The 27643-nt window shown below is 38.0% G+C and overlaps 1 protein-coding gene and 1 long non-coding RNA gene across 4 annotated transcripts; both read left to right on the top strand.

Annotated features, from left to right (window-relative positions):
- The first annotated feature begins 484 nt into the window (after positions 1-484).
- LOC122995138 (T-cell immunoglobulin and mucin domain-containing protein 4-like) lies at positions 485-27632 on the top strand. 3 transcript variants are annotated; one of them, XM_044370168.1, is made up of 6 exons: positions 485-551; positions 708-1058; positions 19329-19384; positions 19418-19432; positions 20329-20440; positions 21180-21825. In XM_044370168.1, exons 1-6 carry the CDS (start codon positions 503-505, stop codon positions 21254-21256), a joined length of 660 nt encoding a protein of 219 aa, XP_044226103.1. In that variant the 5' UTR covers positions 485-502; the 3' UTR covers positions 21257-21825. The 3 variants fall into 3 exon arrangements, 2 of the variants coding, with proteins under 2 accessions (XP_044226103.1, XP_044226101.1); XR_006406730.1 differs by lacking the exons at positions 485-551; positions 708-1058 and adding exons at positions 17924-18491; positions 27621-27632 and having other exon boundaries at positions 21180-21634; XM_044370166.1 differs by lacking the exons at positions 485-551; positions 708-1058 and adding an exon at positions 17924-18491.
- Positions 1793-3153, top strand: LOC122995153. Its single transcript, XR_006406735.1, has 3 exons — positions 1793-1883; positions 1966-2077; positions 3068-3153. It is a non-coding gene; the product is annotated as an uncharacterized LOC122995153 (long non-coding RNA).
- Positions 27633-27643: the final 11 nt, after the last annotated feature.

The raw sequence follows: 27643 nt of genomic DNA, 5'->3' as shown, positions 1-27643 counted from the left end.
ATGACGGCCTTGCATCAAACGCAAAAGCAAAAAACTCAGTCCGAGCTGTCTTAAGTCGGTCTTTTTCTCGTCTTGATGTTCCAATAATGTCAAACATGTTTAATATTATCTTAAGTCTTTAGTTTTGGCTCATGCAATTAGTGAAGTTCAATGACATGAACACTGTCAATGACTAGGCATGTTTAATTTAATTTAATTTATTTTAATTTGTGATTCCATTTCATCTTGTTTTATCGATTTTATTCCTCCTGTTTGTTTGTTTTGTGTTTATCTCTTGTTTTATGTCTTTTTGTAAAGCAGTTTGAGCTGCTGCAGGTTATTTTTTGTGACCTTGTGGGGCTGAAAACTCAGCATGTGTTTCAGCAGACGACACGTTCAGTACTTCTGAGGTCTGATTTGTGACTTCCTCCCACATTCTGACCTCAAGGTGAAGTGTTCACATCTCTGGACAGTTGAGTCTCAAATTAGCTGATAAAACAGGAAATGTTCATGTGTCAGTTTGATGTTGATCATGAAGACTGTGAGCAGGTTGCTGATCGTTCTCCTCACAGGTACTCTGCTCTTTAACTTTCTATAACTCTGACTTCACACTGACTTTATGTAATATGAGACAGTTAGAGACAGTTTCTGTTGTGTGTTTACATGAAACAACAGATTTTAGCTGCTAACAGACCTGAAAGTGTTGAAGTGTCTCTTTTTGTCTTCAGTCAGTGAACGCAGCAGCAGCATGAAGGTTGTTGGTCGAGCAGGTGAGAACATCACTCTGCCGTGTAAATATGACATCAGGTATAACGGAGCGACATCAGTTTGCTGGGGTCGAGGATCAATACCACTTTCAGGCTGCAACAAACAGATCATCTCCACAGACGGACGTAAAGTGATAGAATCAACCAGAGTTCCCAGCAGGTATCAGTTACTGGGACGACTGGAGGATGGAGATGTTTCTCTGACGATCCTGAACACCACAGAAGAAGATGCTGGACTGTACGGATGCAGAGTGCAGATACCTGGGTGGTTCAATGATGAAAAACATCACATCGATCTGATCATTGAGAAAGGTAAGAAATGGTTTTTATAAAAGAATAAAGTTTGTGCAGGAAGTTACTTGAAGGACGGAGATTCATAAACTAATGTTCAGTGTTCAGAGGTTTGATGTTATCAATTAATCTACCAATTACTTTCTTGATTCATTGATTTTTGTTCAGTTCATAAAATGTCAGTAAATTGTGAAAAATGTCCAACATAAGTTCCTGGTTTTGTTCGACCAACAGTCCAAACCCCAAAGATCTTTATTATCATAGAGGAGCAGAAAACTAGAAAATCTTCATGTTTATGAAGCTGGAATCAGTGAATTTTTTGTTGGAAATTTTCTGAACTGATGATTCAACTGTTACAATTTTATGTTCTTAAACCTAAATGACCAAATGTTTGTCACGTCCTCCAGAAGAAGTTTTTCTGATCTGCCGCCTCTTTCGTTAAATGTCTGATGAAGTTTAGGAAACGAAAATTATTCTATTGATGTTAGAGAGAGACGAGCTGTCTTGTTAAAACCCAGTGTTCTACTATTATTTGTTTTCTGTTTGTTCTTGTTTCTTGTTTGTTGTTACCCTGTCGTGTTGTTTTAATTTATTCCTGATATCTTATTGTTCAGCACTTTGGTCAACTGTGGTTGTTTTTAAATGTGCTTTATGAATAAATTTGATTTGACATTTTATAAACCAGACAGAAAATACTAAACAAGATAATGAAAACTATGTTTAGCTCCAGCCTCAACCAAAGCAACCACCACGACAGAAAGAGGAAGTGATGTCACCCCGTGGAGAGGAAGTGATGTCACAGTCGTATGTGAAACCACAGAGCCCACAGTGACACTGGTTCAGGAGGTGAGTTGAAGTCAGAATTTAAAAGAAATCAGTTAATGAGACAAGTTTCATTTTCATCATTTGTTTGTTTGTTTGTTGACAGTTGTGGAGCGCACCTGTTCAGCAGGTAAACAATCTGCACATCTTCATTGGAAACACAGTGAGACTCTTCATCATCATCCTCATACCTGCACTGCTGCTGATAGCTGCTTACAGTCAGTACACACACACACACACACACACACACACACACACACACACACACACACACACACACACACACACACACCTCAGGTCCTGTGATTCTTCATATAATAGAAATGATTAGAAGATGAATGTAGTTTATTGCATCGAGACACTTTGACTACAGTCGTTCTCCACTTTACTCATTGATTTGTTAACATTAAAGAAATTAATTAACAGAAATTGCAGCTGTATGCAAACATGAAGAGATCCTCAAGTTTAAATAAACACTGAGTGTTATTATTAAAGATGGCTCTGAATTAGTCATCAAATCCATTTCTGTACTTTTAGCTTTTTAATATCTTCAGATATGTGATCTGGTGTCAAACACGTCCTCTGGATGAAATGATATGATGACATCTGTCTACAAGACTTCTGTCTTATTATGAAAAGATATCCATGTATTGATCGTGTTGATTGGTTTCTCACTCTGATCATTTAAGAGCCTCAAACTTTAAATACTTTTTATTTTAAAAGGAAGCAAACATGTTCATTATTACATACATGAAGGTCTATATATATATATATATATATATATATATATATATATATATATATATATATATATATATTTATATATCTTTTTCCTTCTGTAACAATGTTGTGAATGTGAATTAATGTCAGTTTATCTGATTACAGTCGTGTCATTAAAGCTTTTTCAATCTGACTTTGAGACACAGAAACACAAAACACAAGAAGCTTCATAAAGCAACAGTCTGTTTATTTACAGCAGCATAAAAACCAGACAACAGTTCATGTTTCACAGCAGCTCCATGTCACATTATTTTCATCTGTTTACAGAAATAATCTGATTTTCAATCGATCGTCGCCCTCATGAGGCCAAATTACATCATTACATCATGAAAACTAAACTAAACTTTTACTTTCATCAACTTTAAGGAAACAAAACTACAATCATTTAAAACTGATCAAAGTTCTGTTTTTATTTCATGTGTCTGCAGGAGTGTGGAGGACCAATCAGAGCACAGCGACTGACAGGAGGCAGAACCAATCAGAAGAGAGGGACAGCTCTGTGTAGAAACCTTACTGCTGTTGAATAATGTTTAGTAAAGGTTTGATGCCCTGAAACAACAACTGAAAGAATTCATTCTACAATCTCATTTGTAGATTGAGTTTAAAAGCTTAAAAGCAGTTTGACTTGAGTTTCATGATTTCAGTGTTTGCCGGGAACAAATAAAGTCCTTGAAAAAAATCCAAGAGTCCAAGAAAAAGCTGAAGACTCAGTGTGTTTCAGAAGAGGAAATGTTCAGTACTTCTGACGTTTGATGTGTGAAGTGTTCACATTTCTGTACACTTTAGTCTCAAATTAACTGATAAAACAGGAAATGTTCATGTGTCAGTTTGATATTGATCATGAAGACTGTGAGCAGGTTGCTGATCGTTCTCCTCACAGGTACTCTGCTCTTTAACTTTCTATAACTCTGACTTCACACTGACTTTATGTAATATGAGACAGTTAAAAACAGTTTCTGTGGTGTGTTTATATGAAACAACAGATTTTAGCTGCTAACAGACCTGAAAGTGTTGAAGTGTCTCTTTTTGTCTTCAGTCATTGAACGCAGCAGCAGCTGGAGCAGCATGAAGGTTGTTGGTCGAGCAGGTGAGAACGTCACTCTGCCGTGTAAATATGATATCAAGTATAATGGAGCGTCATTAGCTTGCTGGGGTCGAGGACCAGTACCAAGTTTTGGCTGCAACAACCGGATCATCTCCACAGACGGACATAAAGTGATAGAATCAACCAGAGTTTCCAGCAGGTATCAGTTACTGGGACGACTGGAGGATGGAGATGTTTCTCTGACGATCCTGAACACCACAGAAGAAGATGCTGGGCAGTACGGATGCAGAGTGGAGATACCTGGGTGGTTCGCTAATGATATACATCACACTGATCTGATCATTGAGAAAGGTAAGAAATGGTTTTTATAAAAGAATAAAGTTTGTGCAGGAAGTTACTTGAAGGACGGAGATTCATAAACTAATGTTCAGTGTTTGATTTAGAGCATTATCAGCTAATCTACAAAATACTTTCTTGATTCATTGTTTGGTTCATAAAATGTCAGTAAATTGTGAAAAATGTCCAACATAGGTTTCTTGTGTTTCTTGTTTTGTTCGACCAACAGTCCAAACCCCAAAGATCTTTATTATCATAGAGGAGCAGAAAACTAGAAAATCTGAATCAGTGAATTTTTGCCATTTTTGATTTAAAAATTTTCTGAACAAGCTGGCTGAAACGTGTCAGAATGATGAAGATTTTACATCTCAGAGGTTTTAAAATAAAAGTCGTAACTTCTGCTTTTACTTCTGAACATGAACTTGCTGTCTGACATGTGAACAAACTGCTGCTGCTGTTTCTCTGCAGACGACACGTTGAAGTTCTCACATTTGTGGACATTTGTGTCTCAAACTGACTGATAAAACAGGAAGGGTTCATGTAGGGACGTGACTGGGATGGATGCAAAACCAAAACCAAAATCAACTTCTCTTTTAGTGACAGAAAGTATTTTGTCAATTGATTCATCATTTAAGTCATTTTTTCTAGCAAACATGCAGAACATTCATCATTTCCAGCTTCTTAATTGTGAAGATTTGCTGCTTTTCTTTGTCGTTTGTGACAGTAAACTGAATATTTTGTGGTTCTGAAATGTTGGTCAGAAAAAAACGAGACATTTGAAGACGTCTGCTTGGACTTTAAGTTGTGACAGACATTTACTGACATTTTATAAACCAGACAGAAAATACTAAACAAATGAATAGATAATGAAAACTATGTTTAGCTCCAGCCTCAACCACAGCAACCACCACAACAGACAGAGGAAGTGATGTCACACTGGTTCAGGAGGTGAGTTGAAGTCAGAATTTAAAAGAAATAAGTTTATGAGACAAGCTATTTTCATCATTTGTTTGTTTGTTGACAGTTGTTGAGCACACCTGGGGGCTGTTGCACAAAACCTAGATAGGGTGGCTGAATTTAGCTGTGACTCGGTCGCACGAAAGCAGAGGCACATAAGTTACCATGGAGATTTATTCTGTGCAGCTAGCCTGCTCCAGACCAGGCTAACAGCCAGGCCTGATTAATCCTGGTGCTATCTGACCAGTCAGCCATCACTCTGATCAGAAATAAGTGTGTTTTACAGTTATTCCATGTTCTTCTGTATATATTTTGCTTCATTTTTATTAGCTTGCTTTAAAATACCACAGATACATTGCCATTCAGTTAAGTAGGTTCACTGTTATTTTAATTGTAACCATTATCATTTTTATAATTATTCGTGTGATAGTCATCACTGTTAGGCCTACTGTTCATATTGCTGTCAGAGGTTTGATGAATACATATATAATTGCACATCTTGAGATGATTAGAAATGCTGATGAGGCCTATCCCTTACTAATAAAGGACAGTGTATGTCACTCTTCCCTGTGTACATATATTTTATTTGGAATTGGTAGCACACAGTTTGTTGTTAGGTTTCATAATTATATAATCTTCCCAAATCATAGTCTCACTTCACTGGACCGATAACTATATAGTGTACTGTACATTCATGAAACTGGGAGGACACCACGATGTGTTTTGACCTTTTTATTTTGCAGTCATCACTTGTCAGCTTGGAGCTTAGGAGAGAGAACAACAATGATTAATACACTGTGTTACAGTCATGCTTACAGTGTGCATTGAAATCACTTCTCTGTCTAGTTTCAGGATTTCCGGGTCCAGTTTCCTCAGTGTCTTTTGTTTGATTTCCATATCAAGGTCCATATCCTGCAGTTTTTTCTTGTAGACTTTTATCTTCACATCTGCCAGCTCTATTTGTCTCTCTGGGTGTTTGGTGTATAGACATCTGACAGTTTGTGAATTCTGTAAAACACCTATCGATTAGCACAGCAGGAATTGTACACGATGTGGATTTCCTTTTGGCAATACTCACTACGTTGCCAGGCTGGCTATCTGGCTGTAAAGCATCTGGGTCCTGTTACAAATGTGATATTTTTTATGAGCACCACATCACTGACTTCTTATCCATTATGGACCAAAGTATTTCCACAAGATTGACATGATACATTTGTACATTATTATAAGCAATCAAGGCACTAACCAGCCTGCAAAATGTTCTTATATTTAAGCTTTACTTGTTGCCAAATCCTCTTTTGTCCAGTCGTGTTTCTTCTATGAGACCATTGATAGAGAGATATAGAGATATAGAGAGACAGAGATTTGCAAATATGGTTGTAGTACATATTCTTGCATTGTGGTTTGTAACTAGTCTTCATGGTACATTTCCTGAGTAACATTAACTTCCACTGATCACTTTTAAGGCAAAGTGTACAACTGTTAATTTGTGAAAATGACAACTCGTTGAATTGTAATTATGACGGTTTCAGTGGAGAAGTGGTTAATAAGTGTATATTATTGGACTACTTACGCATTCAGTTGGTCCACTATTGTCTACCAGGCTTTTTCTCTCTGTTTAATTACAGCGGCCGTATTGCCTTTTTTCTTATAATATGTTTCACCTCCTCATAAGTTTCCATTACAAGCTGTTGTTCACTTGCGGAGGAGTATGAGGCACGCGTCTTCTCCATTTCTGCATCAGTAAATCTGTGATCGACCTTGTGGTCTGTTTAAGAAAGTCGTGAATGCGCACTTATCCGAATTACTTACACCTGGCTTGACATAGTCGCACCTCCTCATCCTGGCTTGGCAAATGTGAAATGGATTAAGCCTGGATACACTGATTAGACCAGGTCAAGCCTCACTTTTTCAGTTATCCTGGATTTCTGAATTCTGCTTTTGTGCAATAGCCCTCTGTTCAGCAGGTAACCAATCTGCACATCTTCATCGGAAACAGAGTGAAACTCTTCTTCATCTTCCTCATACCTGCACTACTGCTGCTGCTGATAGCTGCTTTCAGTCAGTACACACACACACACACACACACACACACACACACACACACACACACCTCAGGTCCTGTGATTCTTCATATAATAGAAATGATTAGAAGATGAATGTAGTTTATTGCATCGAGACACTTTGACTACAGTCGTTCTCCACTTTACTCATTGATTTGTTAACATTAAAGAAATTAATGAACAGAAATTGCAGCTGTATGCAAACATGAAGAGATCCTCAAGTTTAAATAAACACTGAGTGTTATTATTAAAGATGGCTCTGAATTAGTCATCAAATCCATTTCTGTACTTTTAGCTTTTTAATATCTTCAGATATGTGATCTGGTGTCAAACACGTCCTCTGGATGAAATGATAAAATGGACCCATCCTGTCAAACCACCTGTTAAAAGACACCAGAATACAGGAAATGACATCTACTCTGTTAAAAATGCTTCCTATGCCCACGTTTGAGTCATACGCTTCTATTTTAATCAATACATCTGTCTACAAGACTTCTGTCTTATTATGAAAAGATATCCATGTATTGATCGTGTTGATTGGTTTCTCACTCTGATCATTTAAGAGCCTCAAACTTTAAATACTTTTTATTTTAAAAGGAAGCAAACATGTTCATTATTACATACATGAAGGTCTATATATAAATAAATATATATATATATATATATATATATATATTTTTTTTTTTTTTATATCTTTTTCCTTCTGTAACAATGTTGTGAATGTGAATTAATGTCAGTTCATCTGATTACAGTCGTGTCATTAAAGCTTTTTTCAATCTGACTTTGAGACACAGAAACACAAAACACAAGAAGCTTCATAAAGCAACAGTCTGTTTATTTACAGCAGCATAAAAACCAGACAACAGTTCATGTTTCACAGCAGCTTCATGTCACATTATTTTCATCTGTTTACAGAAATAATCTGATTTTCAATCCATCGTCGCCCTCATGAGGCCAAATTACATCATTACATCATGAAAACTAAACTAAACTTTTACTTTCATCAACTTTAAGGAAACAAAACTACAATCATTTAAAACTGATCAAAGTTCTGTTTTTATTTCATGTGTCTGCAGGAGTGTGGAGGACCAATCAGAGCACAGCGACTGACAGGAGGCAGAACCAATCAGAAGAGAGGGACAGCTCTGTGTAGAAACCTTACTGCTGTTGAATAATGTTTAGTAAAGGTTTGATGCCCTGAAACAACAACTGAAAGAATTCATTCTACAATGTCATTTGTAGATTGAGTTTAAAATTTGACTTGAGTTTCATGATTTCAGTGTTTGCTGGGAACAAATAAAGTCCTTGAAAAAAATCCAACAGTCCAAGAATAAAGCTGGAGGATCAGCATTCAGTTTTTAATTCAGCTTAATTTAATTTGGGGTTCCATTTCATCTTGTTTTATCTGCTATTTTATTCTTTTTAAATCCTGTTTATGTGATTTATGTTTATCTCTTGTTTTGATGTCTTTTTGCAAAGCAGTTTGAGCTGCTGCAGGTCATTTTCTACAGTGCAGTGGAGCTGAAGACTCAGTGTGTTTCAGCAGACGACAAGTTCAGTACTTCTGAGGTTTGATGTGTGACCTCCTCTCAGGATGTTTAGACCTCAGTGTGAAGTGTTACCATCTCTGGATATACACACATACACATGCTCCCACTTGCATGTATTTTCACTGTACATAGTTGTTGTTTTATGTATGTTTGCTTAGGTAGAATTAGATTTTGGGATATTGGTTTATTGATCAAAGCATCTGGTAAGTTTGTTGACTCTGCTATTGTTTAATAAACATTGTTATATCTTTAAAGAGAAGTCTTTCGTCATTATTATTATTATTATGCATTGTGAAAAGTTGCTGATTGAACTCTTTTATGAGACTACCTTATTGTCTGGTTATAGGTCCCAGTTTCCAGGTGGTGCCCCATTTTTATTAATACATATTAATAATTTATTAACTTTAATCATTAGGGCCTGAGCCCAAAGGGCGAAGACCCTATTGTTTTTCGTGCGTTTGTTTCTTTATTATTCTTTATTAATACGCCACTTCAATCCTTAATTTGACCCCCTAAACATGTTCAAAAACTCACCAAATTTGGCACGCACATCAGGTCTGGTGAAAAATTTGATAAAATGTAAAAATTAACCCCCGAAGTGCCAAAATGTGCTCTCTAGCGCCACCTATGTATCTAAAACGGCCGCCACGGCCCGTAGGAATGTCGTAGAGAGATCGAACCAAAACTCAATTATTCGTCTCATCAAGACCTACAAATCATACGCTGACACCCCTGACCTAAATCCAACAGGAAATCTGCAATCAGCTTTTCAAAATAAGACTTTGCCCCAATTTTGGCCCCCGAACAAACGCTATCTCCTCCGAGGGCGTTAATGGTATCGGCTTCAAACTTGAATACATGACTTATCACACTGTGTTGAGCAAAAGTTATTAAAAACTTTGTAATAACTCGAACGGTTTAGATTTAGTAAGCCCTGAAAGTTGGAGTGCGACATTACACCTTACAATGTAAACCAATGGGGAGGCAATCTCTGGGCATGGACTTTGTGCCAAACTGGGGCATCTGGCGTCTAAACTATAAGTCCGACCACTTTCAAACCTGTATCAATGGATTCGCGACGAAAATTCCTACAAAAAAATGTGATTTTTATGTAGGATTTGGCCAAAGTTATGGGATTTATGAGGATATTTCACGAGAAGCGTTCTCTAATATCCTCCTCTCCAACTGCTCCTGGTGATGTCACTCCCTCAGTGCTGTGAAACATTCCGCAATACACACTCATTATAAAATCACAGGAGGAGCAAGAAAAGACTTTAAAACTCACACTCTAATATCTCAAAAACAATAAAAGATAGAAAACACATGTAAATTCAAGATTTGTAGGTCAAAGTCTCGTGACTCATTTAAAGTTCAAATGAAGTTTGTATCTAAAACTATGTGGAAGCAGTAAATGTTCAAAAAGGTGTGGGTTCGCTCACACTCTCCATTCAAATATATGAGTATATTTGTAGTATTTGTGTGTCCAGCTGCAGTTACTTATTGTCTCTACACACCTGACAGTACACATGTCAATCAAACTTTCAAAATAAAAGCACACCACACTTGTAAGAAATATCCCTCATATATATAATTGTCTGTGAACAGAGGGGTGGGCTCACAGAGAGACACTGGTTAGTATTGTGTGTCAAAAGACTCTCACACTGATCATCTCCAAACGTTTTCTTGGTTCCCAGAAGCTTAGCTGACTGCGCCGCGGCCCGCTGTGCGCAAGGGCGCGAAGGCCCGTTCAACGCTGCTTGCAGCTTTAATTATTATTATTCCTACGAAACAAACGCATTTTTGAGGGCCTAAACATGCACAAAAACTCATGAAAATTTGCACAGATGTCAGGACTGGCGAAAATTTCGATATTTTATGGGTCTCGAAATAAAGCGGGACAAAATGGCTCGACAGCGCCACCTAGAAAGTCAAGAAAATTGAGCCCCTCGATACAGATTGTCGTAGGACAACGAAATTCGGTATGCATATGTATCATGACCAGACGCACCAAAAAGTCTCAAGGACACATAGCCTAACTCCAACAGGAAGTCGGCCATTTTGTATAAAAGTTGAAATTTTGCACCGATTTTGTCATTTCCAGCCCGCATACTTTAACAAACTCCTCCTAGAGATTTGACCCCAGGACTTTCAAATTCGGTCCGTATCATCTACAGGCATAGGAGATTAAAAGTTGCTAAAACAATTCTCATTAGTCTTTCCTAGGGGGCGTGGCTGGGCGGCGAATTTCGATCCTTCGCCATGAAAAATGAAACGGCTATAACTCCGGCATACATGATCCTAAGAGAGCCAAACCTTTTGTGCTTCATAAGAGTCCCGCCCTGAACGGGTCCATGTGACAATACAGGATATGAGTCATAGCGCCACCTCCTGGCAACAGGAAGTTACATGTTTTACGCTCTGACACCCTGTGGGCAGCACGGTGATCGAATCCAGCTGAAATTTACTGAGAATAGCCTCAAGACCTTGGAGATCTTATATTATGAAGTTGGTGACCCTTCGTTGAAAGGTGTTGCCATGGCGACGCGGCGAATTTCGATGTGACGCCATGAAATTTCAATGCCTTATAACTTGACTCCACGTGGTCTGATCTTTTCCAAATTTCATATGCTTGTTAAGAGTCCCGATCTGAACACATGTTCAGTCTCATATTTAGCGAAAGTCATAGCGCCACCTACTGGCAACAGGAAGTATCATGCGTCGTACTTTGTCTAATTACTCCTAGGAAATTTGGCTGATGCACCTGAAATTAAGTCAGCTAATAAACGAGACCTTGGTGATGCTACATTTGGCAGCTCATGACCCAAAACTGAATGCTGTTACCATGGCGACACATCCTTCGCCATGAAATATGATACTGTTTTTCAGGGAGAAGGGATTGCTCTACAGTCATGAAACTTGACACACATGTCTAGAGTGATGTCAGCTAAAATCCTATGTGGTCGCTTTGAATGGGCGTGGCAAAATGGCTCAACAGCGCCCCCTTTAAAATTTCAAAATTGCAGCCCCGCCTTCCAGATTAACGTAGAAAGATGAAATTCACAGGGCACATGTATAATGTCAACACGCACAAAAAAGCCTCTTGAAGCCTTATTGTAAGTCGAACAGGAAGTCGGCCATCTTGAAAAAAATGGTACATTTTCGCCTTTTCTTGGCCATTTCGCATACCTTGTATTTTAAAGAACTCCTCCTACAGAATCCATGGTAAGGACTTAAAAATCAGTGTGTGTCATCTAGACTAGTGTATGATCATGATGGTTTGGCCGTGGCGTGGCGTTGAGTTTTGATGTTTCGCCATGACAGAGGAAATTGATATAACTTGAGTGTACACGGTTGGATCTGCCTCAAACTTTACACAACAAGTCACTGACAAAAGCCCTTCGACTGAGCGTCACTTCAACATGCGCTGGAGTGCGAGGGCCCGATCATCACTGCTTGCAGCTTTAATTCATAATTATATCTGATAATTATTATTAATTATTGCTAATAACCAGCCATGCTCCTCACAGACCCAACACAACAACAGTTGGTGCCCCGCGTGAGGCTCTCTAACACTTGGTGCCCCGTGTGAGGCTCTCTAACAGTGTGATGTAAATCTACTCAACACTGTTCTCTGCAATGAAAACATGTTTGATATGATTCAGTGTCACTGGATTGTTGTTATGCATAAATCACAGTGTCATCTGCATACACTTCACACACAACCTCTTAACAGCTTTCAGGTAAATCATTTATTTATATATCAACAGAGGAGCAAAGGACCCAGTATTGAGCCTTGTGGTACACCCCATTTACAATTTACCATTTACTAACTACTCTGTATTGTGCTGTGACATTGTTTGATTGGTAGATGTATCCTGTTTCCAGTGTGTGCATTTTAATTATATGTACCATACATTTTATAAGACATGTCATTTTATTGTTATTAGTTATTCTAGTTAAAGGTTGCCTTTTTAACATCTGGCCAGGGACAACTAACTCTGGCTCATTTACAGCTCTGTTTTCAGTTGATTGAAATGGTGTCCCAGACTTAAAAATTGGGGTTATTACAGCCGTTTTGTGGAGACACGGCAGTAAATCCTGACATATATTTGGACTGTTTTTCTCCAGTAGACTTGTCTGAACTAACTTCAATGATTTGTTCAGCTAAACCATCAACCTGTCTCTTAGATCCCATCCCAACTAGGCTGCTTAAGGAAGCCTTACCCTTAGGGAGCACTTCTTTACTAGGTATGATCAATTTGTCTTTAGTAACAGGCTATGTACCACAGTCCTCTAAAATAGCTGTAATTAAACCTCTTCTTAAGAAGCCTACTCTTGATCCAGGTGTTTTAGCCAATTATAGACCTATATCTAACCTTCCATTTCTATCCAAGATCCTGGAGAAAGCAGTCTCTAATCAGTTATGTGACTTTCTACATAACTATAGTTATGTAAATCAGTCAGGATTTAGAGCGCATCATAGCACAGAGACAGCACTGGTGAAAGTCACAAATGACCTCCTAACTGCATCGGACAAAGGATTTGTCTCTATACTTGTCCTGTTAGATCTTAGTGCTGCATTCGACACAATTGACCATCAAATCCTTTTGCAGAGACTGGAACATTTAATTGGCATTAAAGGAACTGCATTAAGCTGGTTTAAGTCCTATTTATCAGACCGATTTCAGTTTGTACATGTTAATGATGAATACTCCGTGAAGGCAAAAGTTAGACACGGAGTTCCACAAGGTTCTGTACTTGGACCAATTCTATTCACCTTGTATATGCTTCCTTTAGGTAATATCATTAGGAAACACTCCATAAATTTTCATTGTTACGCAGATGACACCCAATTATATTTATCAGTGAAGCCAGATGAACCCAATCAGTTAAACAAACTCCAAACATGCCTTAACGACATAAAGACCTGGATGACCTGCAATTTTCTACTACTAAATTCAGATAAAACTGAAGTTATTGTGCTTGGCCCTAAACACCTTAGAAACACATTATCTAATGATAAAGCTGCTCTGGATGGCATTACCCTGGCCTCCAGCACCACCGTAAGGAATCTGGGAGTTATCTTTGATCAGGATATGTCCTTTAACTCCCACATAAATCAAATTTCAAGGACAGCCTTTTTTCACTTACGTAATATCACAAAAATCAGGCACATCCTGTCCCTAAAAGATGCAGAAAAACTAGTTCACGCATTTGTTACTTCTAGGCTAGATTATTGCAATTCCTTATTATCAGGCTGCCCTAACAAGTCTCTAAAGACTCTCCAGCTGGTCCAGAATGCAGCTGCACGTGTTCTGACTAAAACTAGAAAAAGAGATCACATTTCTCCCATTTTAGCTTCACTACATTGGCTTCCTGTAAAATCTAGAATAGAATTTAAAATCCTTCTCCTAACTTACAAAGCCCTTAATGGTCAGGCACCATCATATCTTGAAGAGCTCATAATACCGTATTATCCCACTAGAACACTGCACTCCCAGTATGCAGGCTTACTGGTGGTTCCTACAGTCTTTAAAAGTAGAATGGGAGGCAGAGCCTTCAGCTATCAGGCTCCTCTTCTATGGAACCATCTACCGGATTCAGTCCGGGGTGCAGACACCCTCTCCATGTTTAAGAGTAGGCTTAAAACTTTCCTTTTTGATAAAGCTTATAGTTAGGGCCGACCAGGCTCGCCTTGGATCAGCCCTTAGTTATGCTGCTATAGGCCTAGACTGCTGAGGGACTTCCCATGATGCACTGAGCTCCTCTCTCCTCCTCCTCCTCTCCATCTGTATGCATTCATGTAACATCAATGCATGTCACTAACTTTGCTTCTTCCCCAGAGTTTTTTGTGCTTTCTCATCTCACAGGAAACCCTGGGTTCTGGGCCGAGCCTTCGCGGTCCTTCACAATCCTGATGGCATCCTTCCCTGGCTATTGCTGCTTGTGCTTGTTGTTGTTGTTGTGATTGTTTTTCTTCTGTCCCCCCTCACCCTTTCCCTCTCTCTTTCTCTCTCTCTTTCTCTCTCTCAACCCAACCGGTCAAAGCAGATGGCCGCCCACCAAGAGCCGGGGTCTGCTTGAGGTTTCTACCCATTAAAGGGGAGTTTTTCCTTACCGCTGTCGCCAAGTGCTTGCTCATGGGGGAATTGTTGGGTCTCTGTAAATTAAAGAGTATGGTCTTGACCTGCTCTATGTGAAAAGTGCCTTGAGATGACTTCTGTTGTGATATGGCACTATATAAATAAAAATTGATTGATTGATTGACTGACTTGTTGTGCTGCTCGTCATCCTGCTCTGTTCTTCTGTTTTAGGTGCTGACGTTGGGTAGTGACCGACTGAGAGAAAATCTCACCTACTGTGAGACAGGAACACGTCTAATCAGACCTGAAGAAGAGTTTCGCGATTTTGAGGAAGCCACAGATCTTGTTAAAGAGTTGTGGCCCAAATATCCGTCACCACTGGACATCGCTGAACATTCATGCATCCTAATTTAGTCATGAAGGGGAAACTTTGTATTTACAATATTTAGTATTTGATCAGGATTCTGTGTTTGCTAATTTTGGTATGAAATAATAATAATAATTTATATTTTTAAAATAATGCTTTACGGCTCAGATGGTTGCCATAGCACCACCAACAGGAAGACTGTTCCTACAGTTTAGTCACTTTAGAAGAGAGTAGAGCGTTCTGCCGAGTTTAGTGCTTTTTCATTCATGTTGAGGCCATTTGTTTGTCAAAAAATGCAAGCGTGAAAAAAAAGGATTAAAAAAAGTCTTTAAGTTACTCATTATTTGTAGAATGCAGATGTCTTGGCAAGTGAATTAACATTTAAATATCATGCAGATGGAAAGGTGACTTGCAGAGCGTCTTTAAGCGCTTTACAGTTAAAATGAAGCATCAGTTGAGAAGGTGGTGTAATATCTATATGTCCTTAGTGAGAAGGATGAAGGTTGTTTAGATGAATGTTCTGCCCACCGTGGGGTCATTATGTAGCTTAATGTTAGCTTTAATGTGCAAAAGATGTTTTTTTCATGTTATCCAGATGTTTTTCAGTGTCTTGCCAAAGCATTCTTAACGCTGGTTAATAAACTAATTTCAACCTTTTTATGGAGCGACAAAAAATCTAGAATACAGAAAGAATTTGAAGATGGGACTCTTATTAATATGTTTTATAGGAACACCTCCAATATTAGACAGTTTTTAACACTTGAGGATGCTGAAACATACTTTTATAACAAGCCGCATAGATTAACATGAAGCTGTTTTGTGGAACTCCCTTAAAGAAATACCTTTTTAATCAAACTTAATCAGTTCTTACATGTTTATCTTTGCTTTTATGTCATGTTTCCTGTTGGGTTTTTTGGTATTGTTTAAAAATCTTCATTCAACCATTGTATGTTAATCATGTTCTATAAAGTCTTTTGCATCTTTACTTTGAAATCTGCTGTGCAAATAAAATAATACATCATACCTCCGTTTATGGTCCTGTCGATCAGTGTCAAAAAATTCATATTAAATCGATTTTGATTCAATATATATATAAAACATTTACTCAAGTACTGTACATGTAGTGATTAACTACATCAAGCTCATAATACTTGCCTGTTGTGTTTACATGCGTGTCTGTTTACGTGAGAATGTCACCGACATTTTAACCAACATGACGCCAAAATTAACAGCATGGCTTCTTGTGTCTGAGGCAAATAATCCGTCTGCCTGTTTCAGCAGGTTGTTTCTAGAAGCTTTCAGCATTTTGATAAATCCAGTTTTCACTAACCACCGCTAAGGAAACACCCAGTACATAGACGGCACGTTAGGGAACATGAAACAGGTGATTTACTGCTTGTTTTTAATGTCATTTAGTAAACAGTGATAAGAAAACATCATTAAACTCTGAGGGGACATTACTAATGACGGCCTTGCATCAAATGCAAAAGCAAAGAACTCAGTCCGAGCTGTCTTAAGTCTTTTTCTCGTCTTGATGTTCCAATAACGTCAAACATGTTTAATATTATCCTAAGTCTTTAGTTTTGGCTCATGCAAATAGTGAAGTTCAATGACATGAACATTGTCAATGACTAGGCATGCAGCAAACAGGAAGCAGCAAACTGGGTGTTACTGTAACAGCTGAAAAAACTAAACTCAAATACCATCACACACACATGATGGACAGTGAGTTAACAATGTAATTAGCTGGTGTTTAATGGGCATGTATCTGATCCACCAACCAGCATGTATTTTAAACACACAAGAGTCCAAACTAAAGCTGGAGGACAAGAATTCAGTTTTCTCATTTAATTTAATTTAATTTATTTTAATTTGCGGTTCCATTTCATCTTGTTTTATCGATTTTATTCTTCCTGTTTGTTTGTTTTGTGTTTATCTCTTGTTTTGATGCCTTTTTGTAAAGCAGTTTGAGCTGCTGCAGGTCATTTGTCAGTCAAGTGTAGTGGAGCTGAAGACGCAGAAGAGGAAACATTCAGTACTTCTGAGGTCTGATGTGTGAATTCCTCCCACTTTCTGACCTCAGTGTGAAGTGTTCACATCTCTGTACAGTTGAGTCTCAAACTGACTGATAAAACAGGAAATGTTCATGTGTCAGTTTGATGTTGATCATGAAGACTGTGAGCAGGTTGCTGATCGTTCTCCTCACAGGTACTCTGCTCTTTAACTTTCTATAACTCTGACTTCACACTGACTTTATGTAATATGAGACAGTTAGAGACAGTTTCTGTGGTGTTTTTATATGAAACAACAGATTTTAGCTGCTAACAGACCTGAAAGTGTTGAAGTTTCTCTCTTTGTGTCTTCAGTCATTGAACGCAGCAGCAGCAGCATGAAGGTTGTTGGTCGAGCAGGTGAGAACATCACTCTGCCGTGTAAATATGACATAAAGAATAACGGAGCGAGGTCAGCTTGCTGGGGTCGAGGATCAATACCACTTTTTGGCTGCAACAACCAGACTATCTCCACAGACGGACATAAAGTGATAGAATCAACCAGAGTTTCCAGCAGGTATCAGTTACTGGGACGACTGGACGATGGAGATGTTTCTCTGACAATCCTGAACACCACAGAAGAAGATGCTGGACAGTACGGATGCAGAGTGGAGGTATCTGGGTGGAACAATGATGAAAAACATCACATCGATCTGATCATTAAGAAAGGTAAGAAATGGTTTTTATAAAAGAATAAAGTTTGTGCAGGAAGTTACTTGAAGGACAGAGATTCATAAACTAATGTTCAGTGTTCAGAGGTTTGATGTGTGAAGTGTTCACATATCTGGACAGTTGAGTCTCAAACTGACTGATAAAACAGGAAACGTTCATGTGTCAGTTTGATGTTGATCATGAAGACTGTGAGCAGGTTGCTGATCGTTCTCCTCACAGGTACTCTGCTCTTTAACTTTCTATAACTCTGACTTCACACTGACTTTATGTAATATGAGACAGTTAGAGACAGTTTCTGTGGTGTGTTTATATGAAACAACAGATTTTAGCTGCTAACAGACCTGAAAGTGTTGAAGTGTCTCTCTTTGTGTCTTCAGTCATTGAACGCAGCAGCAGCATGAAGGTTGTTGGTCGAGCAGGTGAGGACGTCACTCTGCCGTGTAAATATGACATCAGGTATAACGGAGCGACGTCAGTTTGCTGGGGTCGAGGATCAATACCACTTTCAGGCTGCAACAACCAGATCATCTCCACAGACGGACATAAAGTGATAGAATCAACCAGAGTTTCCAGCAGGTATCAGTTACTGGAACAACTGGAGGATGGAAATGTTTCTCTGACGATCCTGAAAACCACAGAAGAAGATGCTGGACTGTACGGATGCAGAGTGGACATATATGGCTGGTTCAATGATGAAAAACATCACATCGATCTGATCATTGAGAAAGGTAAGAAATGGTTTTTATAAAAGAATAAAGTTTGTGCAGGAAGTTACTTGAAGGACGGAGATTCATAAACTAATGTTCAGTGTTCAGAGGTTTGATGTTATCAATTAATCTACCAATTACTTTCTTGATTCATTAATTTTTGTTCAGTTCATAAAATGTCAGTGAATTGTGAAAAATGTCCAACATAAGTTCCTGGTTTTGTTTGACCAACAGTCCAAACCCCAAAGATCTTTATTATCATAGAGGAGCAGAAAACTAGAAAATCTTCATGTTTATGAAGCTGGAATCAGTGAATTTTTTGTTGGAAATTTTCTGAACTGATGATTCAACTGTTACAATTTTATGTTCTTAAACCTAAATGACCAAATGTTTGTCACGTCCTCCAGAAGAAGTTTTTCTGATCTGCCGCCTCTTTCGTTAAATGTCTGATGAAGTTTAGGAAACGAAAATTATTCTATTGATGTTAGAGAGAGATGAGCTGGCTGAAACGTGTCAGAATGATGAAGATTTTACACCTCAGAGGTTTTAAAACAATAGTCGTAACTTCTGAACATGAACTCGCTGTCTGACATGTGAACAAACTGCTGCTGCTGTTTTTCTGCAGACGACACGTTCAGCATTTCAGAGGTTTGATGTGTGACTGATAAAACAGGAAGGATTCATGTAGGGACGTGACTGGGATGGATGCAAAACCAAAACCAAAGTCAACTTTTAGTGACAGAAAATAATCAATTCATTTATCATTTAACTCATTTTTTCTGGCAAACATGCAGAACATTCATCATTTCCAGCTTCTTAATTGTGAAGTTTGCTGCTTTTCTTTGTCGTTTGTGACAGTAAACCCTCCAGCCTCGACCACAGCAGCCACCACAACAGAGAGAGGAAGTCAAGTCACAGTCGTATATGAAACCACAGAGCTCACAGTGACACTGGTTGAAGAGGTGAGTTGAAGTCAGTAGTTAAAAAATAAGTTTATAAGACAAGTTTTATTTTAGGTTTTGATCCAGTGACTCATCTGATTCCTGCAGTGCATCAAACAGCAGTTCATCTCTGAAACAAACAAACAAACAGCAGTCCAAACACGAAAAATTAGTTGTCCTTGAGTCCAGCTTTAAATCCAGAGACTTCAGAATGGTTCCAAATGTTGAAGTTTTCTCCAGAGTCTCTTCTCTCAGAGTGAATTGTCTCCAGATGTTGTGATGAAGTCATTTCATCCACTTGTTTAAAAGCAGAGAAACAGATTTTCACTCCTTTAACATCAGTTATTTGACTGTAAACGTATCAACCAGAAGAGTTTTCTGTCCTCACTTTTAAACCAAATGTAGAGAAAACATGTGAGTTCCCGCTCAAACTTTACATCTATCAGAGAACTCGTCCACAAGCCGTCTGATGTTTAAAACATTATTTTAATGTGAAACAGTTTCCAGGTGTGTTTTAGAGACGTCTGTCAGAAAACAGGTGAATCTATTTTCAGCTGACAAACAACCAAACTGCTTCACTGCCAACATCTGGTGAGAAGGACACACTGCTAGAGATTAAACTAGTCCAATAACACAAAACCAGTCATCAACTAGTTTCATAATTGATTCATTGTTTGAGTCTTTTTGAAGTAAAAATGTCAAAATTTTTTATCTCCAGATTCTCAGATATGAAAATTTGCTGCTTGTGTCTAATTTTCTCACAGTAAACTGAATCTGACAAAACAAATGTTTATATTTTGATCTTTGATAAGATGATTGTTGTTTAGAGTTTAGTTCATCTGTGTGTGATAATAATAACAAATATAATTCTAACTGAACAAAAAACATCATTTGTTTGTTTGTTTGTTTGTTGACAGTTGTGGAGCACACCTGCTCAGCAGGTAACCAATCTGCCCGTCTTCATCGGAAACACAGTGAGACTCTTCATCGTCTTCCTCATACCTGCACTGCTGCTGATAGCTGCTTACAGTCAGTACACACACACACACACACACACACACACACCTCAGGTCCTGTGATTCTTCATATAATAGAAATGATTAGAAGATGAATGTAGTTTATTGCATCGAGACACTTTGACTACAGTCGTTCTCCACTTTACTCATTGATTTGTTAACATTAAAGAAATTAATTAACAGAAATTGCAGCTGTATGCAAACATAAAGAGATCCTCAAGTTTATATAAACACTGAGTGTAACTACACACTCTGATCATTTAAGAGCTTCAAACTTTAAATACTTTTTATTTTAAAAGGAAGCAAACATGTTCATTGTTATATACATGAAGGTCCATATATATATATATATATATATATATATATATATGTTTTTCCTTCTGTAACAATGTTGTGAATGTAAATTAATGTCAGTTTATCTGATTACAGTCGTGTCATTAAAGCTTTTTCAATCTGACTTTGAGTCACAGAAACACAAAAGACAAGAAGCTTCATAAAGCAACAGTCTGTTTATTTACAGCAGCATAAAAACCAGACAACAGTTCATGTTTCACAGCAGCTCCATGTCACATTATTTTCATCTGTTTACAGAGATAATCTGATTTTCAATCGATCGTCGCCCTCATGAGGCCAAATTACATCATTACATCATGAAAACTAAACTAAACTTTTACTTTCATCAACTTTAAGGAAACAAAACTACAATCATTTAAAACTGATCAAAGTTTTGTTTTTATTTCATGTGTCTGCAGGAGTGTGGAGGACCAATCAGAGCACAGCGACTGACAGGAGGCAGAACCAATCAGAAGAGAGGGACAGCTCTGTGTAGAAACCTTACTGCTGTTGAATAATGTTTAGTAAAGGTTTGATGCCCTGAAACAACAACTGAAAGAATTCATTCTACAATGTCATTTGTAGATTGAGTTTAAAATTTGACTTGAGTTTCGTGATTTCAGTGTTTGCTGGGAACAAATAAAGTCCTTGAAAAAAATCCAACAGTCCAAGAATAAAGCTGGAGGATCAGCATTCAGTTTTTAATTCAGTTTAATTTAATTTGTGGTTCCATTTCATCTTGTTTTATCTGCTATTTTATTCTTTTTAAATCCTGTTTATGTGATTTATGTTTATCTCTTGTTTTGATGTCTTTTTGCAAAGCAGTTTGAGCTGCTGCAGGTCATTTTTTACAGTGTAGTGGAGCTGAAGACTCGTTCAGTACTTCTGAGGTTTGATGTGTGACCTCCTCTCAGGATGTTTAGACCTCAGTGTGAAGTGTTACCATCTCTGGATATACACACATACACATGCTCCCACTTGCATGTATTTTCACTGTACATAGTTATTGTTTTATGTATGTTTGCTTAGGTAGAATTAGATTTTGGGATAGTGGTTTATTGATCAAAGCATCTGCTAAGTCTGTTAACTCTGCTATTGTTTAATAAACACTGTTATATCTTTAAAGAGAAGTCTTTTGTCATTATTATTATTATGCATTGTGAAAAGTTGAGGATTGAATTCAAACCGTCTTTGTTCACTTGTGAATGTTGACATCCCTCAGATATTAGCATTCTAGGTGAACTCTTTTATGAGACTACCTTATTGTCTGGTTATTGGTCCCAGTTTCCAGGTGGTGCCCCATTTTTATTAATACATATTAATAATTTATTAACTTTAATCATTCATAATTATATCTGATAATTATTATTACTTATTGCTAATAACCAGCCGTGCTCCTCACAGACCCAACACTTGGTGCCCCGTGTGAGGCTCTATAACAGTTGGTGCCCAGTGTGAGGCTCTCTAACAATTGGTGCCCTGTGTGAGGCTAACTAACAGTTGGTACCCAGTGTGAGGCTCTCTAACAGTTGGTCCCCCGTGTGAGGCTCTCTAACAGTTTGTGCCCCGTGTGAGGCTCTCTAACAGTGTGATGTAAATCTACTCAACACTGTTCTCTGCAATGAAAACGTGTTTGGTATGATTCAGTGTCACTGGATTGTTGTTATGCACAAATCACAGTGTCATCTGCATACACTTCACACACAACCTCTTAACAGCTTTCAGGTGAATCATTTATTTATATATCAACAGAGGAGCAAAGGACCCAGTATTGAGCCTTGTGGTACACCCCATATACAATTTACCATTTACTAACTGCTCTGTATTGTGCTGTGACATTGTTTGATTGGTAGATGTGTCCTGTTTTCAGTGTGTGCATTTTAATTATATGTACCATACATTTTATAAGACATGTCATTTTATTGTTATTAGTTATTCTAGTTAAAGGTTGCCTTTTTAACATCTGGCCAGGGACAACTAACTCTGGCTCATTTACAGCTCTGTTTTCAGTTGATTGAAATGGTGCCCCAGACTTAAAAATTGGGGTTATTACAGCCGTTTTGTGGAGACACGGCAGTAAATCCTGACATATATTTGGACTGTTTTTCTCCAGTAGACTTGTCTGAACTAACTTCAATGATTTGTTCAGCTAAACCATCAACCTGTCTCTTAGATCCCATCCCAACTAGGCTGCTTAAGGAAGCCTTACCCTTAGGGAGCACTTCTTTACTAGATATGATCAATTTGTCTTTAGTAACAGGCTATGTACCACAGTCCTTTAAAGTAGCTGTAATTAAACCTCTTCTTAAGAAGCCTACTCTTGATCCAGGTGTTTTAGCCAATTATAAACCTATATCTAACCTTCCATTTCTATCCAAGATCCTTGAGAAAGCAGTCTCTAATCAGTTATGTTACTTTCTACATAACAGTAGTTTATTTGAGGATTTTCAGTCAGGATTTAGAGCGCATCATAGCACAGAGACAGCACTGGTGAAAGTCACAAATGACCTCCTAACTGCATCGGACAAAGGATTTGTCTCTATACTTGTCCTGTTAGATCTTAGTGCTGCATTCGACACAATTGACCATCAAATCCTTTTGCAGAGACTAGAACATTTAATTGGCATTAAAGGAACTGCATTAAGCTGGTTTAAGTCCTATTTATCAGACCGATTTCAGTTTGTACATGTTAATGATGAATCCTCCGTGAAGGCAAAAGTTAGACATGGAGTTCCACAAGGTTCTGTACTTGGACCAATACTATTCACCTTGTATATTTCCTCCCCTAGGTAATATCATTAGGAAACACTCCATAAATTTTCATTGTTACGCAGATGACACCCGATTATATTTATCAGTGAAGCCAGATGAACCCAATCAGTTTAACAAACTCCAAACATGCCTTAACAACATAAAGACCTGGATGACCTGCAATTTTCTACTACTAAACTCAGATAAAACTGAAGTTATTGTGCTTGGCCCTAAACACCTTAGAAACACATTATCTTATGATCAAGCTACTCTGGATGGCATTACCCTGGCCTCCAGCACCACTGTAAGGAATCTGGGAGTTATCTTTGATCAGGATATGTCCTTTAACTCCCACATAAATCAAATCTCAAGGACTGCCTTTTTTCACTTACGTAATATCACAAAAATCAGACACATCCTGTCCCTAAAAGATGCAGAAAAACTAGTTCACGTATTTGTTACTTCTAGGCTAGATTATTGCAATTCCTTATTATCAGGCTGCCCTAACAAGTCTCTAAAGACTCTCCAGCTGGTCCAGAATGCAGCTGCACGTGTTCTGACTAAAACTAGAAAAAGAGATCACATTTCTCCCATTTTAGCTTCACTGCATTGGCTTCCTGTAAAATCTAGAATAGAATTTAAAATCCTTCTTCTAACTTACAAAGCCCTTAATGGTTAGGCACCATCATATCTTGAAGAGCTCATAATACCGTATTATCCCACTAGAACACTGCACTCCCAGTATGCAGGTTTACTGGTGGTTCCTACAGTCTTTAAAAGTAGAATGGGAGGCAGAGCCTTCAGCTATCAGGCTCCTCTTCTATGGAACCATCTACCGGATTCAGTCCGGGGTGCAGACACCCTCTCTATGTTGAAGAGTAGGCTTAAAACTTTCCTTTTTGATAAAGCTTATAGTTAGGGCCGACCAGGCTCGCCTTGGATCAGCCCTTAGTTATGCTGCTATAGGCCTAGACTGCTGGGGGACTTCCCATGATGCACTGAGCTCCTCTCTCCTCCTCCTCCTCTCCATCTGTATGCATTCATGTAACATCAATGCATGTCACTAACTTTGCTTCTTCCCCGGAGTTTTTTGTGCTTTCTCATCTCATAGGAAAACCTGGGTTCTGGGCCGAGCCTTCGCGGTCCTTCACAATCCTGATGGCATCCTTCCCTGGCTATTGCTGCTTGTGCTTGTTGTTGTTGTTGTGATTGTTTTTCTTCTGTCCCCCCTCCCCCTTTCCCTCTCTCTTTCTCTCTCTCAACCCAACCGGTCAAAGCAGATGGCCACCCACCAAGAGCCGGGGTCTGCTTGAGGTTTCTACCCGTTAAAGGGGAGTTTTTCCTTACCGCTGTCGCCAAGTGCTGCTCATGGGGGAATTGTTGGGTCTCTGTAAATTAAAGAGTACGGTCTTGACCTGCTCTATGTGAAAAGTGCCTTGAGATGACTTCTGTTGTGATATGGCACTATATAAATAAAAATTGATTGATTGATTGATTGACTTGTTGTGCTGCTCGTCATCCTGCTCTGTTCTTCTGTTTTAGGTGCTGACGTTTGGTAGTGACCGACTGAGAGAAAACCTCACCTACTGTGAGACAGGAACACGTCTAATCAGACCTGGAGAAGAGTTTCGCGATTTTGAGGAAGCCACAGATCTTGTTAAAGAGTTGTGGCCCAAATATCCGTCACCACTGGACATCGCTGAACATTCATGCATCCTAATTTAGTCATGAAGGGGAAACTTTGTATTTACAATATTTAGTATTTGATCAGGATTCTGTGTTTGCTAATTTTGGTATGAAATAATAATAATAATTTATATTTTTAAAATAATGCTTTACGGCTCAGATGGTTGCCATAGCACCACCAACAGGAAGACTGTTCCTACAGTTTAGTCACTTTAGAAGAGAGTAGAGCGTTCTGCCGAGTTTAGTGCTTTTTCATTCATGTTGAGGCCATTTGTTTGTCAAAAAAATGCAAGCGTGAAAAAAAAAGATTAAAAAAAGTCTTTAAGTCAGTCATTATTTGTAGAATGCAGATGTCTTGGCAAGTGAATTAACATTTAAATATCATGCAGATGGAAAGGTGACTTGCAGAGCGTCTTTAAGCGCTTTACAGTTAAAATGAAGCATCAGTTGAGAAGGTGGTGTAATATCTATATGTCCTTAGTGAGAAGGATGAAGGTTGTTTAGATGAATGTTCTGCCCACCGTGGGGTCATTATGTAGCTTAATGTTAGCTTTAATGTGCAAAAGATGTTTTTTTCATGTTATCCAGATGTTTTTCAGTGTCTTGCCAAAGCATTCTTAACATTGGTTAATAAACTAATTTCAACCTTTTTATGGAGCGACAAAAAATCTAGAATACAGAAAGAATTTGAAGATGGGACTCTTATTAATATGTTTTATAGGAACACCTCCAATATTAGACAGTTTTTAACACTTGAGGATGCTGAAACATACTTTTATAACAAGCCACATAGTTTAACATGAAGCTGTTTTGTGGAACTCCCTTAAAGAAATACCTTTTTAATCAAACTTAATCAGTTCTTACATGTTTATCTTTGCTATTTATGTCATGTTTCCTGTTGGGTTTTTTGGTATTGTTTAAAAATCTTCATTCAACCATTGTATGTTAATCATGTTCTGTAAAGTCTTTTGCATCTTTACTTTGAAATCTGCTGTGCAAATAAAATAATACATCATACCTCCGTTTATGGTCCTGAAAAAAAATTTTCATTCAACTGATCGATTAAATAAACTTGAACACAGAGGCGGAAAGTAATCAAATACATGTACCTAAGTGCTGAGCTTAAGTACAATTTTTAGGTACTTTACTTGAGTATTTCCATTTGATGCTACTTTATGCTTCTACTCCACTACATTTATTTAGTTAGTCATCAGATCTCAATTTTATGAGTAAAACAGATAATGATTTAAATCACTTTGTAGAGATCTTTTTCCTCTTTGACATTCAAAGGTCTTTTTCTGTCGATCAGTGTCAAAAAATTCACATTAAATCGATTTTGATTCAATATATATATATATAAAACATTTACTCAAGTACTGTACTTGTAGTGATTAACTACATCAAGCTCATAATACTTATGTACTTTTACTGCAATACTTTAACTACATCAAGCTCATAATACTTATGTACTTTTACTGCAATACTTTAACTACATCAAGCTCATAATACTTATGTACTTTTACTGTAATACTTTAACTACATCAAGCTCATAATACTTGCCTGTTGTTTTACATGCGTGTTTGTTTACATGAGAATGTCACCGACATTTTAACCAACATGATGCCAAAATTAACAGCATGGCTTCTTGTGTCTGAGGCAAATAATCTGTCTGCCTGTTTCAGCAGGTTGTTTCTAGAAGCTTTCAGCATTTTGATAAATCCAGTTTTCACTAACCACCGCTAAGGAAACACCCAGTACATAGACGGCACGTTAGGGAACATGAAACAGGTGATTTACTGCTTGTTTTTAATGTCATTTAGTAAACAGTGATAAGAAAACATCATTAAACTCTGAGGGGACATTACTAATGACGGCCTTGCATCAAATGCAAAAGCAAAGAACTCAGTCCGAGCTGTCTTAAGTCGGTCTTTTTCTCGTCTTGATGTTCCAATAATGTCAAACATGTTTAATATTATCCTAAGTCTTTAGTTTTGGCTCATGCAATTAGTGAAGTTCAATGACATGAACATTGTCAATGACTAGGCATGCAGCAAACAGGAAGCAGCAAACTGGATGTTACTGTAACAGCTGAAAAAACTAAACTCAAATACCATCATACACATGATGGACAGTGAGTTAACAATGTAATTAGTTGGTGTTTAATTGGCATGTATCTGATCCACCAACCAGCATGTATTTTAAACATGCAAGAGTCCAAACTAAAGCTGGAGGACGAGAATTCAGTTTTCTCATTTAATTTAATTTAATTTATTTTAATTTGCGGTTCCATTTCATCTTGTTTTATCAATTTTATTCTTCCTGTTTGTTTGTTTTGTGTTTATCTCTTGTTTTGATGCCTTTTTGTAAAGTAGTTTGAGCTGCTGCAGGTCATTTTTTGTGACCTTGTGGGGCTGAAAACTCAGAATGTGTTTCAGAAGAGGAAACA

The sequence above is a fragment of the Thunnus albacares genome, chromosome 13 (assembly GCF_914725855.1).
Source record: "Thunnus albacares chromosome 13, fThuAlb1.1, whole genome shotgun sequence".
Lineage (NCBI taxonomy): Eukaryota > Metazoa > Chordata > Actinopteri > Scombriformes > Scombridae > Thunnus > Thunnus albacares.
This window is presented reverse-complemented; position numbering and strand designations above follow the sequence as displayed.

Excerpts from the sequence above, each read along its gene's own strand:
- LOC122995138 (XM_044370166.1), top strand. The coding sequence starts at position 18,074 with ATGAAACAACAGATTTTAGCTGCTAACAGACCTGAAAGTGTTGAAGTG. Across the intron at positions 18,492-19,328 it reads CGATCTGATCATTGAGAAAG|TAAACCCTCCAGCCTCGACC; the intron begins GTAAGAAATGGT and ends CGTTTGTGACAG. Across the intron at positions 20,441-21,179 it reads GCTGCTGATAGCTGCTTACA|GAGTGTGGAGGACCAATCAG; the intron begins GTCAGTACACAC and ends ATGTGTCTGCAG.